At 42.7% G+C, this 12,244-nt stretch overlaps 1 protein-coding gene across 1 annotated transcript in view; it reads left to right on the forward strand.

The window, feature by feature from the left end:
• The window catches only part of LOC141129306 (interferon-induced GTP-binding protein Mx2-like), a 29,381-nt gene continuing 17,137 nt past the window's right edge, over positions 1-12,244 (forward strand). The window contains exons 1-5 of the mRNA XM_073617260.1: positions 1-362; positions 3,103-3,257; positions 5,265-5,403; positions 8,726-8,924; positions 9,290-9,368. Coding sequence (XP_073473361.1) covers positions 3,114-3,257; positions 5,265-5,403; positions 8,726-8,924; positions 9,290-9,368 — 561 coding nt within the window. The 5' untranslated portion in view covers positions 1-362; positions 3,103-3,113. The remainder of the gene's footprint in view (positions 363-3,102; positions 3,258-5,264; positions 5,404-8,725; positions 8,925-9,289; positions 9,369-12,244) is intronic.

Raw genomic sequence — 12,244 nt, forward strand, 5'->3', positions numbered from 1 at the left:
TCCACCTGTATCTCAACAGCACTCTCAAGTGGTTGTTGTTGGGTGCTGTACTGCATAAGGAGCAGGAACTGTTGGAGTCACAATGTTGGCAGACAAGTGAGCCCTTGTTGCTGAAATATCTGAGCAGACTACTTAGAAGGGAAGCACAAAGAGCACTTATCCTATATGATCAAATAGCTATATCTTCCTAAATAACTCTTTGATACTAATTTTCTATTCTACAGGTATTGCCACACGTTGCCCCCTGGAACTCCAGTTAAAAAAGTCCCCAAAGGGATCAACATGGTGTGGAAAAATAAGCTATCAATTTCATAACATAGCCCTTACAAGTCCGGCTCAGGTGGAGAATGAAGTCAGGAAGGGTAAGCATTCTATATATTCTTAGAGGAGAAGTAATAAAGTCTGTCTGTACAGGTTAAAAGGTGACTCCGACTCACATTTTACAGAACAGTTTTAGCTGCCAAAATATTTGTAAAATAATTCACATGCACCTACCACTCTAAAGCCTGCTGTGTTATGTGACTGCATAGGGGAAGTTCAGCAAAGGTGGGTACCTGTGGGTGGAAGCAAGCTGGCAGGTATTCTTTAATATGCCGTCAAGAAGAGCTGTGTGAGACACAGACCCCACAGAAGCCACACAGAATTCAATGTTAAGTGCACGTCTTCACATATCTAAAAGGAGTTTTATTAAGCAGTGAATGTGACTTTCACCAAGCATTCTCTCTTCCAATGTCAATTTTAAGTGTTTCTTGCACTTAGGCTAGGCATCAGATTGTGTATTCATCTTCTTATAACTTTTTTTTCTTCTCTGCTCCTTGAGAGGTAACCATCTCTTCACCTTATACCTCATGTATATCATCTTTACTCCTGCCCTTTCCATATTACTCCCTCGTCATCTCAGTCTCAGCCCACGTGCTGACGTAACCTTGAGAACACTGCAACATGTGCACTGGGGATATTTCACTCAACCCTGGCCCTCTGCTAATTAACTTTCACCCCACTATCAGCACCCTTTTTCCTCTGGAAGCAGAGGCAATACACACTTTCTAAGTTCTATTCCCCTGCTTTCAAGAACCAGTGCCCCTTCTCATGTGCCCTCTGGAATGCCCCTCTGTCCATTACCTTTTTTTTTTTATCTCTAACTCCCTTAACCTACTTGCTGTTACTGAAACCTGGCTTCAGGAATCTAATTCTGCCTCTCTAGCTGCCCTCTCCCATGGTGGCCTCTACTGGACTCACTCACCCAGACCCAGTGGATGAAAAGGAGGTTAAGTTGTTATCTTTCCATCCTCACAATGCAAAGCTCAGTTCTTCCGACCTCTCCCTCTCCTCTTTTGAAGCTCTTTTATTTGTCTTATTTCCGCAGTATCTCTTAGGTCTGCTGTGGTTTATCAGCCTCCTGGACCAGTATCTTACTTGCTTGATGACTTCTCTGCTTGGCTACCCTATTTTCTCCCCTTTGAAATACCCACCATCATTCTTGTGAACATCAACATCCCTGTCGATGTTAACACCCCAGCTACCTCTCAACATCTTAACCTGATCTTAACCTTTGACCTAACAAATAGACCTGTTGTTTTTGACACAGTTAACCACCTGCTCCTCCTTAAAGAATGCCACTACCTTGACCTCCAAGACTGCTGTTTCCTGGTTCTCCTCCTACCTATCCAATAGCTTATTCAGTGTCTCCTACAAATCTGCCACTTTCTCTCTTTTTTCTCCATGGTTTTGTCCCCACATACTTTCTACTTTCTATCTACAACTCCTCCCTTGATCAGCTGACAACCTTGCGTGGATTTCAATACAATCACTATGTGGATGACTTGCAAATCTATCTTTCCTAAGTCTACCCTTCAGTCTCCTTGTGCATAACTAATTTGCTAATGGACAGATCGGTTATGGATGCCACATCACTTCGTAAGACTTGATTGTTCTAAAACTGAGCTCATAAAACCTCCACCTTCCCGTACTTCCTCCCCTGATATTTCCATCGAAATTATTAGCACAACTATCAGTCCCTCTCCTCATGTCAGGATGCTACTTGTAACCTTCTATACCTCCCATTTGGCCTTCCTCTACATAGGTTATACCCCCTTCAGTCTATCATGAATGCTACCGCCACACTCATCCACCTCATCAACCACTCAGCATCTGCCGGCCCTCTCTGCCAATCCTTTCACCAGCTTCTAATCACCCAAGAAATAAAATTCAAAATATTACCAATTTACAAAGCCATCCACAACTCAACAACAACACAACATCTCAAAATATCAACCAAACCATTCTCTTTGCTCCTCCCAAAACCTCCTGCTTTCTAGCTGCCTTGTAACCTTCTCTCCTGCTTGGCTCTGGGACTTCTTCAGAGCCTCTCCTGTCCTTTGGAACTCCCTACCCCAACTTGTACAGCTATCTCCTATTGTGTCTGTCTTTAGGTGACCCCTGAAAACTCATCTCTTCAGGGAAGCCTATCCTACCCTTACCTAACAACTGAATTTTACTTTCTCTTTCAACTCATCCCTCACAGTTATTGTCATTTGTATCAATCGCTCTTCTGTTTAGCTTGTAAACTCTTGGACCCTCCTATCACTCTTGTCTTGAAATGTATTGTAAGGCTTAATTTACACGGCACGTCTTAAAACCTCCCCTAAACGATTTAACTTGACAGATGGTACACAACGTTTAACCGGTTCAATACAGGGCATTTTCACCCCCTTCCTTCCCAGACCAATTTTTAGTTTTCAGCGCTGTTGCACTTTAAACGACAATTGCGCGGTCATGCGATGCTGTACCCAAACAAAATTGACGTCCTTTTTTCCCCACAGATAGAGCTTTCTTTTGGTGGTATTTGATCACTTCTGTGGTTTTTATTTTTTGCGCTATAAACAAAAGAAGAGCGACAATTTAGAAAAAACACAATATTTTATACTTTTTGCTATAATAAATATCCCAATTTAAAAAAAAAAAACACATTTTTTCCTCAGTTTCGGCCGATACGTATTCTTCTACATATGTTTGGTAAAAAAATCGCAATAAGCGTATAAAAAAACAAATGTGAATGGCTGCATCATGACAATTTTTTGTTTTCTTTATCTCATTTTGTAGCTCAAAACTGCATGGCTGGGACAGGGAATGGTGTCAGTGATCAGCTGATCACCCTGGAAGTCATGTCCCCGAACGTTCCAGACCTGACGCTGATCGATCTGCCGGAAATTACGCGAGTCGCTCTACCTAATCAGCCCCTAAATATTGGGCAGCAGGTTTGTCTTATGACCTTAAATGAATGATCTGATATGTGTAATATCTTCGAAAGTACTATAAAAACTTAAATACAGCGAACAGCAGGAAGAGCCATAGCACAACTCATACCCAGAGCTTTGTTGAACCCTATGATTGCATTAGGGATACAATTAAAGCAGGTTGTATACTGATACATTTCAGACTCTTATGGGGCGTACACACGGTCGGACTTTATGGGAAGCTAGGTCCGACGTACTTGCTGCCAGACTTCCGGCGGACTACCGCCGGACTTTCTGAACTGACGGACTTGCCTACACACGACCGGACTTTCCGGAATCCATTCTTTCCGCCGGACTTTCAGAATGAACTGACTTGCCCACACACGGACAAGTCCGTTCATTTTGAACGTGACTCGGGTACGACGGGACTAGAAAAGGAAGTCAATCTCGCCCGCTTTTATCGGCGAGATTGACACCTTGCGGGCCTCGTCGCGGGGCATCCCAGGCCCTTAGGTCTGGTATGGATTTTAAGTGGAACCCCCTACGCCGAAAAAACGGAGTGGAGTCCCCCCCAAAATCCATACCAGACCCCGATCCGAGCACGCAGCCCGGCCGGTCAGGAAAGGGGTCCGGGCCTCCGTTAGCAAAAGAGCAGCATGAAGATAGCGGAGGAGCCGGCAGAAGAACTGGAACACCGGGAGCAGAGGTTGAACACCGGGAGAAGAGCCCAGAGAGAGCGGAGAAGAACCAAAGAATGGGTTGCCCTATGCGTGAAACGCGTTTCCCAGACTAAGTTACGCTTTAAAAATCGTGAGTGGGATTGTTCCTGCTATGTGAAGTCTGAACAGGGCCTTAGAGTTATCATGAGAGCAAGAGGCGAGGGGGAATCTTCCAATGGGGAAAAAAGTTCTGGTGACAATTGTCGAAAACAAATACTCTCCTGTCACTTCCTGTTATGCTTTCAGGAGCTATGGGACAGGAAGTGAAGGGAAATCTCTGCAATGCAATGCGAAAAATAAATCTGACAGGGATTATAACTCTCCCTTACCCTATCCAAAATGAAAACAAAAAAAGGTTTGCCTTAGTTTTGCTAAGCAGCACAGCATCGTGCAGCACACAAAACAAAATAGTTTGTCAGGTGGCCCCAACACCCCCAGAGTGTTGGCACTTGGTGCAGAATGCACCCATCTAAGTATGTCTCTGCTCTTGTTCATTCACATAATGCCTTATATTCTGTGAAACCTTTCGTTAAGGGAGTCTATTACTTGGCCAGTTAGCAGGCTTGATGGGCCTGCTGTGCATGCCGGGAGAAATAATTTACTGTATATCTGAGGCTGAGGTTTTTTTTTACCCTAAGAGGACACTGCTGTGATACCAGTCCTGTCTAGTCTGGGATGTTGCTGAATCTCCCCAAGTAGGATGCCTCAATAAAGATATTGGCTGCAATGGAGTGCAATATGGGTGTAGGGGAAGCAGACTGCAGAGGTCCTCCACATGGAGGTGGTGAGAGACTTCTGAGTAGGGAAGAAACACAGGAACCTTTCCATTAATGTTCTGCCTTAAACCTGAGTTAGCAGTTGAACCTTAAATGTCAAAGAGCCATTAAGTTTCAGTGCTCGGCCAATACGTTAGTACCTGGTGAGTGAGGGACCTAGAAAGTTAGAGAGACAAGCAAGAGACAAGCAGAGACTGTGTTTTGAGAAGAAATTTGCAGGTATCCGGGTTCCCCTTCATCCTCCTATCCATTTCTTCAGGCACATGTGCAATAAAACTTTCAAAACCCAAAGCAGTGATTGGCACCCAACTTTATTACCAACCTAAGGACAAAAACTTCAGCCCGAGAGCGAGGTGCCTGGGACATTAATCACCAACTAAGAGAGTCTGGGGGATTTCTAAAGCAGCTATTGAGTAGCTGAAAAGTCCTATACCTTTAAAAAGTGTACAGCACTACATTTGGAGTTATATTTTATATTTTATATTTTTTATATGGTTATATTTTAACTGAAAAAAAAAATCAAATTTTCACAGATTAAGGAGATGATTATTAAGTACATTAGCAGACAGAAGACCATTATTCTGGCCGTGGTCCCCAGTAATGTGGATATTGCAACCACCGAAGCTCTAGAGTTGGCAAAACAAGTGGACCCCAAAGGAAATCGGACACTAGGTATGTGGAAACTTGTGCAATATTTTATACATTTTCATTGGATTTTTAAAATACTTCCAGGCAATGTGGTTTCCTGTTCGTACCCCCCCTCCCCCCGATAACTGTATAGAGGTTGCTCCTGCACAAATACTTACCATGCTTCATACTATAGATCAGGGATCTCCAAACTACGGCCCTCCAGCTGTTGCGGAACTACATGTCCCATGAGGCATTGTAAAACTCTGACATTCGCAGGCATGACTAGACATTATTGGAAGCCCAAAAAATTAAATTAAATTAAAAATTAAAAAACTAGATAAATTGCAGCCCACCAGTCTACAGAGGTGGTGGTTGCAATGGCTCCCTTTTCATGCTGAGAATATTTTCAGTAAGTACAGAAAATACCTGTTGATCCTGCCAGAAATGCGGTGGCCTTGTCACTTTTTGTGAGCGGAGAAGGCAGCATAAACAATGGTATCTCTCATTTGCAAACTACTAATTCCATCAATCCACCATATAATGGAGATGAACGAAGACAGACAGGCATGTTTGAAGTCCAGCCTTGGTGGCAACCATGGAGAAATGAGCGCAGACACAAACGGCCAGGAATTGTGTTATTTGCAGGATTACCAGGTGAAAATAAAAGGGAAGAAAGCCTGAGAAAAGGAAAGGTAATGCAGCCACCACATCAAAACACCCATGGACAATTATGTGCGGTGTGTGGGCAATAAAGCCCACCCTCTTTGCTGCCGCACAAATTCTTTATGTGGGCAGCAGGAGGTTACTGTCCCACTGGGCTGTATCATTTTTTTCCCCTATGCCAGTGGTTCTCAACCTGGGGGTCGGGACCCCCTCGGGGGTCGAATGATGATTTGCCAGGGGTCACCAAATCCTGGGCTGTTCCTGAAGCCTGCACCGCTCTCCCAGCATTTTTGCGGCCACCCAGGTAGGCTGTTCCTGTAGCCTGCAGCCGCCCACTCCGCCTCTTCGCAGCCGCCCATTCAGTTCTGGCTGGGGGGCAGAGACTAGAGGTCAGCTGACTGGTGAGGAACGTGAAGTGGGAGGGGCTGGAAGAGACCCTGATTTCGGCATTGGTGTAATACGGTACAACTGGAAGGGACCCAGGTAGCGCTAAATGTCCGTGGATTAGGGGCGCAAATTACTTGTCTTGCCTTGTGTGCTGACAACCTACGCTACGAAAATAATTTTACTGTTCCGGGTCCCCACAACTTGGGAAATTTTAGCAAGGGGTCACGGCACTATAAGGTTGAGAACCACTGCCCTATGCAAATGAAATAAAGAGGACCTGGTGCCATCTAGTGGTTATTTACCAGAAGGCGCAGACTTGCCTGACATTAGGGGGGAATTTACTAAAAATGGAGAGTGCAAAATCTGGTGCAGCTCTGCATAGAAGCCAATTAGCTTCCAGGTTTTATTGGCAAAGTTTGAAGGGTAACTCCACTTTCGTTGGGGAAAAAAATAGCAAATAACAAAAAAAAAAAATAATATAGTATATACAATTGCAACACAACATCATATTGTGATTGAATGTTATTAAAAATTAAATATTAAAAATTACCTTTCCTTAACCACTTAAGAACCAGCCGCCATCGTTTTACGTGTGTATTTGACACTAAATACCATTGTTATGGCAGCAGCTAGCTGCCATAACCCCAGTATTTTTAAAAACGGCGGGCAGCTGGCTTTCAGATAACAGTGGTCTCAGCAGCGGATTCGCTACGAGATCACTTTTATTGGTTGTGGGAGAGAGCCCCCCCCACCACCTCCCACCACGCGTCGGTCGTCTCCACTGCTTACCGGAGCGTTCGCTCCCCTGTATGGCTAAATGCTGAGTGAGGGAAAGATGGCCTCCACTCGGCTCCATAGCATTGGATGGCGGAAGCGTTAAACAAACTCTTAAAGGAGAATTTTTTATTTATTTTGTAAAAAAAAAAAAAAAAAAGGACATTTATATTATTTTTTTTTTTTTATTGTATTTTAGTGTAACTATCTATGAGATCTGAGGTCTTTTTGACCCCAGATCACATATTTAAGAGGTCCTGTCATGCTCTTTTTCTATTACAAGGGATGTTTACATTCCTTGTAATAGGAATAAAAGTGACCCTTTTTTTTTTAAAAAGGACAGCGTCAAAATAAAAAATAAAAAGTAAAATAAATAAGAAAAAAAAAAAAGTAAAGCGCCCCGTCCCGCCGAGCTCACACGCAGAAGCGAACACATATGTAAGTCGTGCCCGCATATGAAAACGGTGTTCAAACCACACATGTAAGGTATCGCCGCGATCGTTAGAGCGAGAGCAATTATTCAAGCCCTAGACCTCCTCTGTAACTCAAAACTGGTAACCTGTAGAAATTTTTAAACGTCACCTATGGAGATTTTTAAGGGTAAAAGTTTGTGGCCATCCCACGAGCGGGCGCAATTTTAAAAAAAAATAGGCTAACGTTACTGTTGTCTTATTTAAGTCAAAAAAGTGATTTTTTTTCCCCAAAAATTTGCGCTTGTAAGACTGCTGCGCAAATACAGTGTGACATAAAGTATTGCAACGACCGCCATTTTATTCTCTAGGGTGTCTAAAAAAAAATATATAATGTTTGGGGGTTCTAAGTAATTTTCTAGCAAAAAGAAAATGATTTTAACTTGTAAGTGGAATGTTACAATTGTACAGAAATATCTTATGTCAACAATTTTGGGTTTTGTTATCTTAAAATGTAATAAAACTTTATAGTTTAAAAAAAAAAGTGACCTTTCCTTTTCAATCTGCAGCTTTGTAATTTTCTGTAAAATGCAATATGGCTACTTAGAGGTGTTCTGTACACAGAATGTATACAGAACGCCCCCAGATATGTAATTTCCCGCTTGTGTGATTGGCTCATTGATTTTCCCAGAAGTCTACACTAAGATACAAATTAGATATCAGTCATCCCCTGCAACAAAAATGTCATTTTTGGTAAGATACTCCCAATAGGGAAATCACGTCTAAAGGGATGCTGACCCTGCAATTTTTCTCATTAGAGCCCTGCAGGTGCAGCAGCTGATTGATAATTATGAAAACCACTCCCGTTAGAATCACTCAGCACAGGAGCACAGAGGAACAAATGTTAATGTACATAAGTCAAATGGTAATCTACATAAATCAAACAGAGGGGAATGTTTTTTTTCTTAAAAGTGGAGTTACTCTTTAATTGAACAAGTTGAAGTTAGAAGCTGATTGGCTACCATGCACAGCTGCACCAGATTCTGAGCGCTCCAATTTTAGTAAATGCCAATCATCATCCCCACATATAAGTGGTGTGATAATATATCTTCTTGTACCTTATTACACAGGAATCCTGACTAAGCCAGATCTGGTCGACAAGGGAGCAGAAAAAGAGGTTATGAGAGTAGTGAGAAACCTGGTCTACCCACTCAAGAAAGGCTACATGATTGTGAAATGTCACGGGCAGAGCAGACTCCAGAGCAATCTTTCCCTGGAAGATTCCATAAATAATGAAAGAGCTTTCTTTGAAGACCACGAACATTTCAGGTATTGTTGTTGACCTTCCAGCTGTCCCCGGTTTGACAGGACCGGCAACATTTTAGGAACTCTGAACAATTAATGCCTAAAGTGCATGTGAAGCCAGAAATGTTTTTTTTTTTTTTGATAAAGTGGTTTAGGGTTATATGTTTGTCCTGAAGAACACTTTTACAAGGACTGAAAGTGAGGGCAAATCCAACATTTTGCATTTGCCCTTTGGCATGGGAATAGATGTTGAAGCAGCATGTGACAGAGGGAGCAGGGGACAAAGAAGTAGACGATGGGGGCACTTCTGACAATTGTGTGACAGGGGATTATAGTTACAAAAGAATGTACCATTAACAATGGTGTTTGTTTTTATTTTTCCTCTCTAGTGTTCTTCTACATGAAGGTTGTGCAACAGTCCCAACAGTGGCAGAAAAGCTGACTGTGGAACTGGTGAAGCATATTCATGTAAGTCGTCTGTTTGCAATAGTAAATCTCATGGGATGATGTACGGTCCATGGTGCCACTGTAGGATGTATTCACCCTGTGCCGTGTAAAGGGTAAAAAGTCTAGTGCAGTGGTCTCCAAACGGTGGCCCGGGGGGCCAGATGTGGCCCTTTGCTTGCTTTTATCTGGCCCCCTCACTATTTTCATCCACTGATCCCAACAATGGGACATAATTATCCCCACTTAAACTAATAAAGGGGCAGAATTCCTCCTAAGGACACCAATGATGGGGCACTATTCCTCCCTCTGATACCAATGATGGGGCACTATTCCTCCCTCTGATACCAATGATGGGGCACTATTCCTCCCACTGATACCAGTGATGGAGCACTATTCCTCCCACTGACAACAAAGATGGGGCACTATTCCTCCCACTGATACCAGTGATGGAGCACTATTCCTCCCACTGATACCAAAGATGGTGCCTTTTCTACTCCCAATTAGTACAGTCCGGCCCTCCCAAAGTCTGAAGGACAGTAAGCTGGCCCTTTGTTTAGAAAGTTTGGAGACCCTTGGTCTAATGTGACAAACCCACATCTACATACTTTTTCTGTTCTCCCTCTACTTTTTTCGGGTCTTAGGTCTCTTATTATGTTCCTCTTGCTTACCTTTTCTTTTTTTTCCCTAATCCACCTCAAGTCTGAACTGTACAACTCTAAGTACAGAGACTGGAAGGTATTCTATCCCCCTCACATGGTTATCTATGACAATCTTTACCCCCCCCCCCACAACTAAGGGGTTGGCTATGTCTTATGCCCCATACACACGATCGGAATTTCGGCCCGCAAAAGACGGAAAATGCGACCGTGTGTATGCTCCATCATTTTTTTGCTGGCCGAGTTCCAGCCAGCAAAAGATTGAGAGCATACTCTCAATTTCTTGCACGGGAAAAGTTCCTATCCAAAAATGCGATCGTCTGTGGCAATTCCGAAAAATCCCTACGCATGCTCGGAAACAATTCGACGCATGCTCGGAAGCATTGGACTTCATTTTCTTGGCTCGTCGTAGTGTTGTACGTCACCGCGTTCCTGATGGTCATAATTTCAGCGAACTTTTGCGTGACCGTGTGTATGCAAGCCAAACTTGAGCGGAATCCCGTCGGAAAAGCCGTCATATCTTTGTCTGGCGAGAAGTCTGATCGTGTGTACACGGCATTACCTGCACTAATTATGTTATGGAATATTGGGGGTTGATTTACTAAAGGCAAATAGACTGTGCACTTTGCAAAGGGCAGTTGCACTCTGCAAGTGCAGTTGCTCTGGAGCTTAGTAAATGGGGTAAGGCTTCACTTTTTCAAAGAGTAACCAATCACGAGCAAGGAAAATAAAGAAAAATGCATTTTTGCTTGCACATGATTGGATGTTGGAAGTCAGCAGAGTTTTTGCTTATTTACTGAGCTCTGGAGCAACTGTCCTTGCAGAGTGCAACTGTACTTTGCAAAGTGCACGGTCTATTTGGCTTTAGTAAATCAACCCCCATAGTCTGTGCCCTTGGAAATTACATTTCTTTATGTAGTTTACTCAGACAAGGCTTTGCTGTTTGTACTTTTTTTTTTATCTGTTAAAATAAATAAAACGCTTTTTTGACCATAAAAGTCTAGTGTGACAATCGGCAACAGAGATATCCTCTTCTGTTCATGTCTACTTTGTGGCGCAGTCACATCCTCCCCATAGCAAGGATAACTTTTCACGCAAATGCCGCAAATCATTGAACAGTTTCTCAGTTCCTTGTGTTTGGTACACACATAAGAGGTTCAAACTCCATTCCATTACGGGCCGCATGAGCATCACATACCTCCCAACATTCTGAGATGGGAATGAGGGACACCTACTAGCAAATGTATGTAGGCATAGGACACGCCCCCCCTGCCACACCCCCTTAAAGGAGAAATAACCAAAAAAAAAGTTATTTAAATCCACAAGGGCTTTTTTTATAACTGAAAGAGAAGAGAACTAATGCGCAAAACCTAAACTCGCTCAAAAAAACACAAAAAAAATCTGAGAATCTGCCAACATATGAAAGTGTTCCCACACAGAAATAATAAATGAATAAAAAAGTATGTGGCGCTAACTAAAAAAAAAATTTAAATACTAAAAATAGTGAACATAAATAAGTGTGATAAACACACTCAATGAATAACACTTTCAGGGCCGTGTTAAAGTTAATGTGCTGGGTAATCAAGTGCAAGTAATCTTCAACATAGTATATGGTAATAAACATTCATAATATCAAAAAATAATAAAGTGCAAACAAAACTATAAAGTGCAAAAGTACTTGGAAAGTGCTGATAGTGCAATCAAAGTCCAATAATATGATAGAATCTCCAAGTGACAGTTCATATAAAAAAGCAAAAAGTGCATGTGCAATATGATCGAACGAAATCCACTTCATCCAATTGCTATCACCATCCGTGGTGAGCCACTCGTTTCCCCCAGCCTCTCACCTATAAAGACCCCTACAGGTCAAGTCAAGCCTTGGTATGAATATAACCAGGATCCTCAGCGGTCGATTTCCCACAGATATCCACAGCAATACCGGTACCAGGGTGGACTTCAGGCTCATCGGAGGTAGTAAGGTCATGCAATAAAGGAGGGGGGGGGCTCCATAGTGCAGTATTTCAATCCAATTTATTTAAACAAACAAGTAGTAATTTACAGTTTAAAATCCTAGGTACAGCTATGTAGGGTACTTCCGGTGTTGGCCTCGACCAGAAGTAACGACACCTGGCTCCTCCCTGACGCGTTGCGTCACTGAACACGTGACTTCATCAAAGGGTTTTTGCTTTTTTTTACCACTAATATTCCTTCATATTGGCTTTTAAAATTTACAAATGCAGC

The sequence above is a fragment of the Aquarana catesbeiana genome, linkage group LG02, assembly GCF_042186555.1.
Source record: "Aquarana catesbeiana isolate 2022-GZ linkage group LG02, ASM4218655v1, whole genome shotgun sequence".
NCBI lineage: Eukaryota > Metazoa > Chordata > Amphibia > Anura > Ranidae > Aquarana > Aquarana catesbeiana.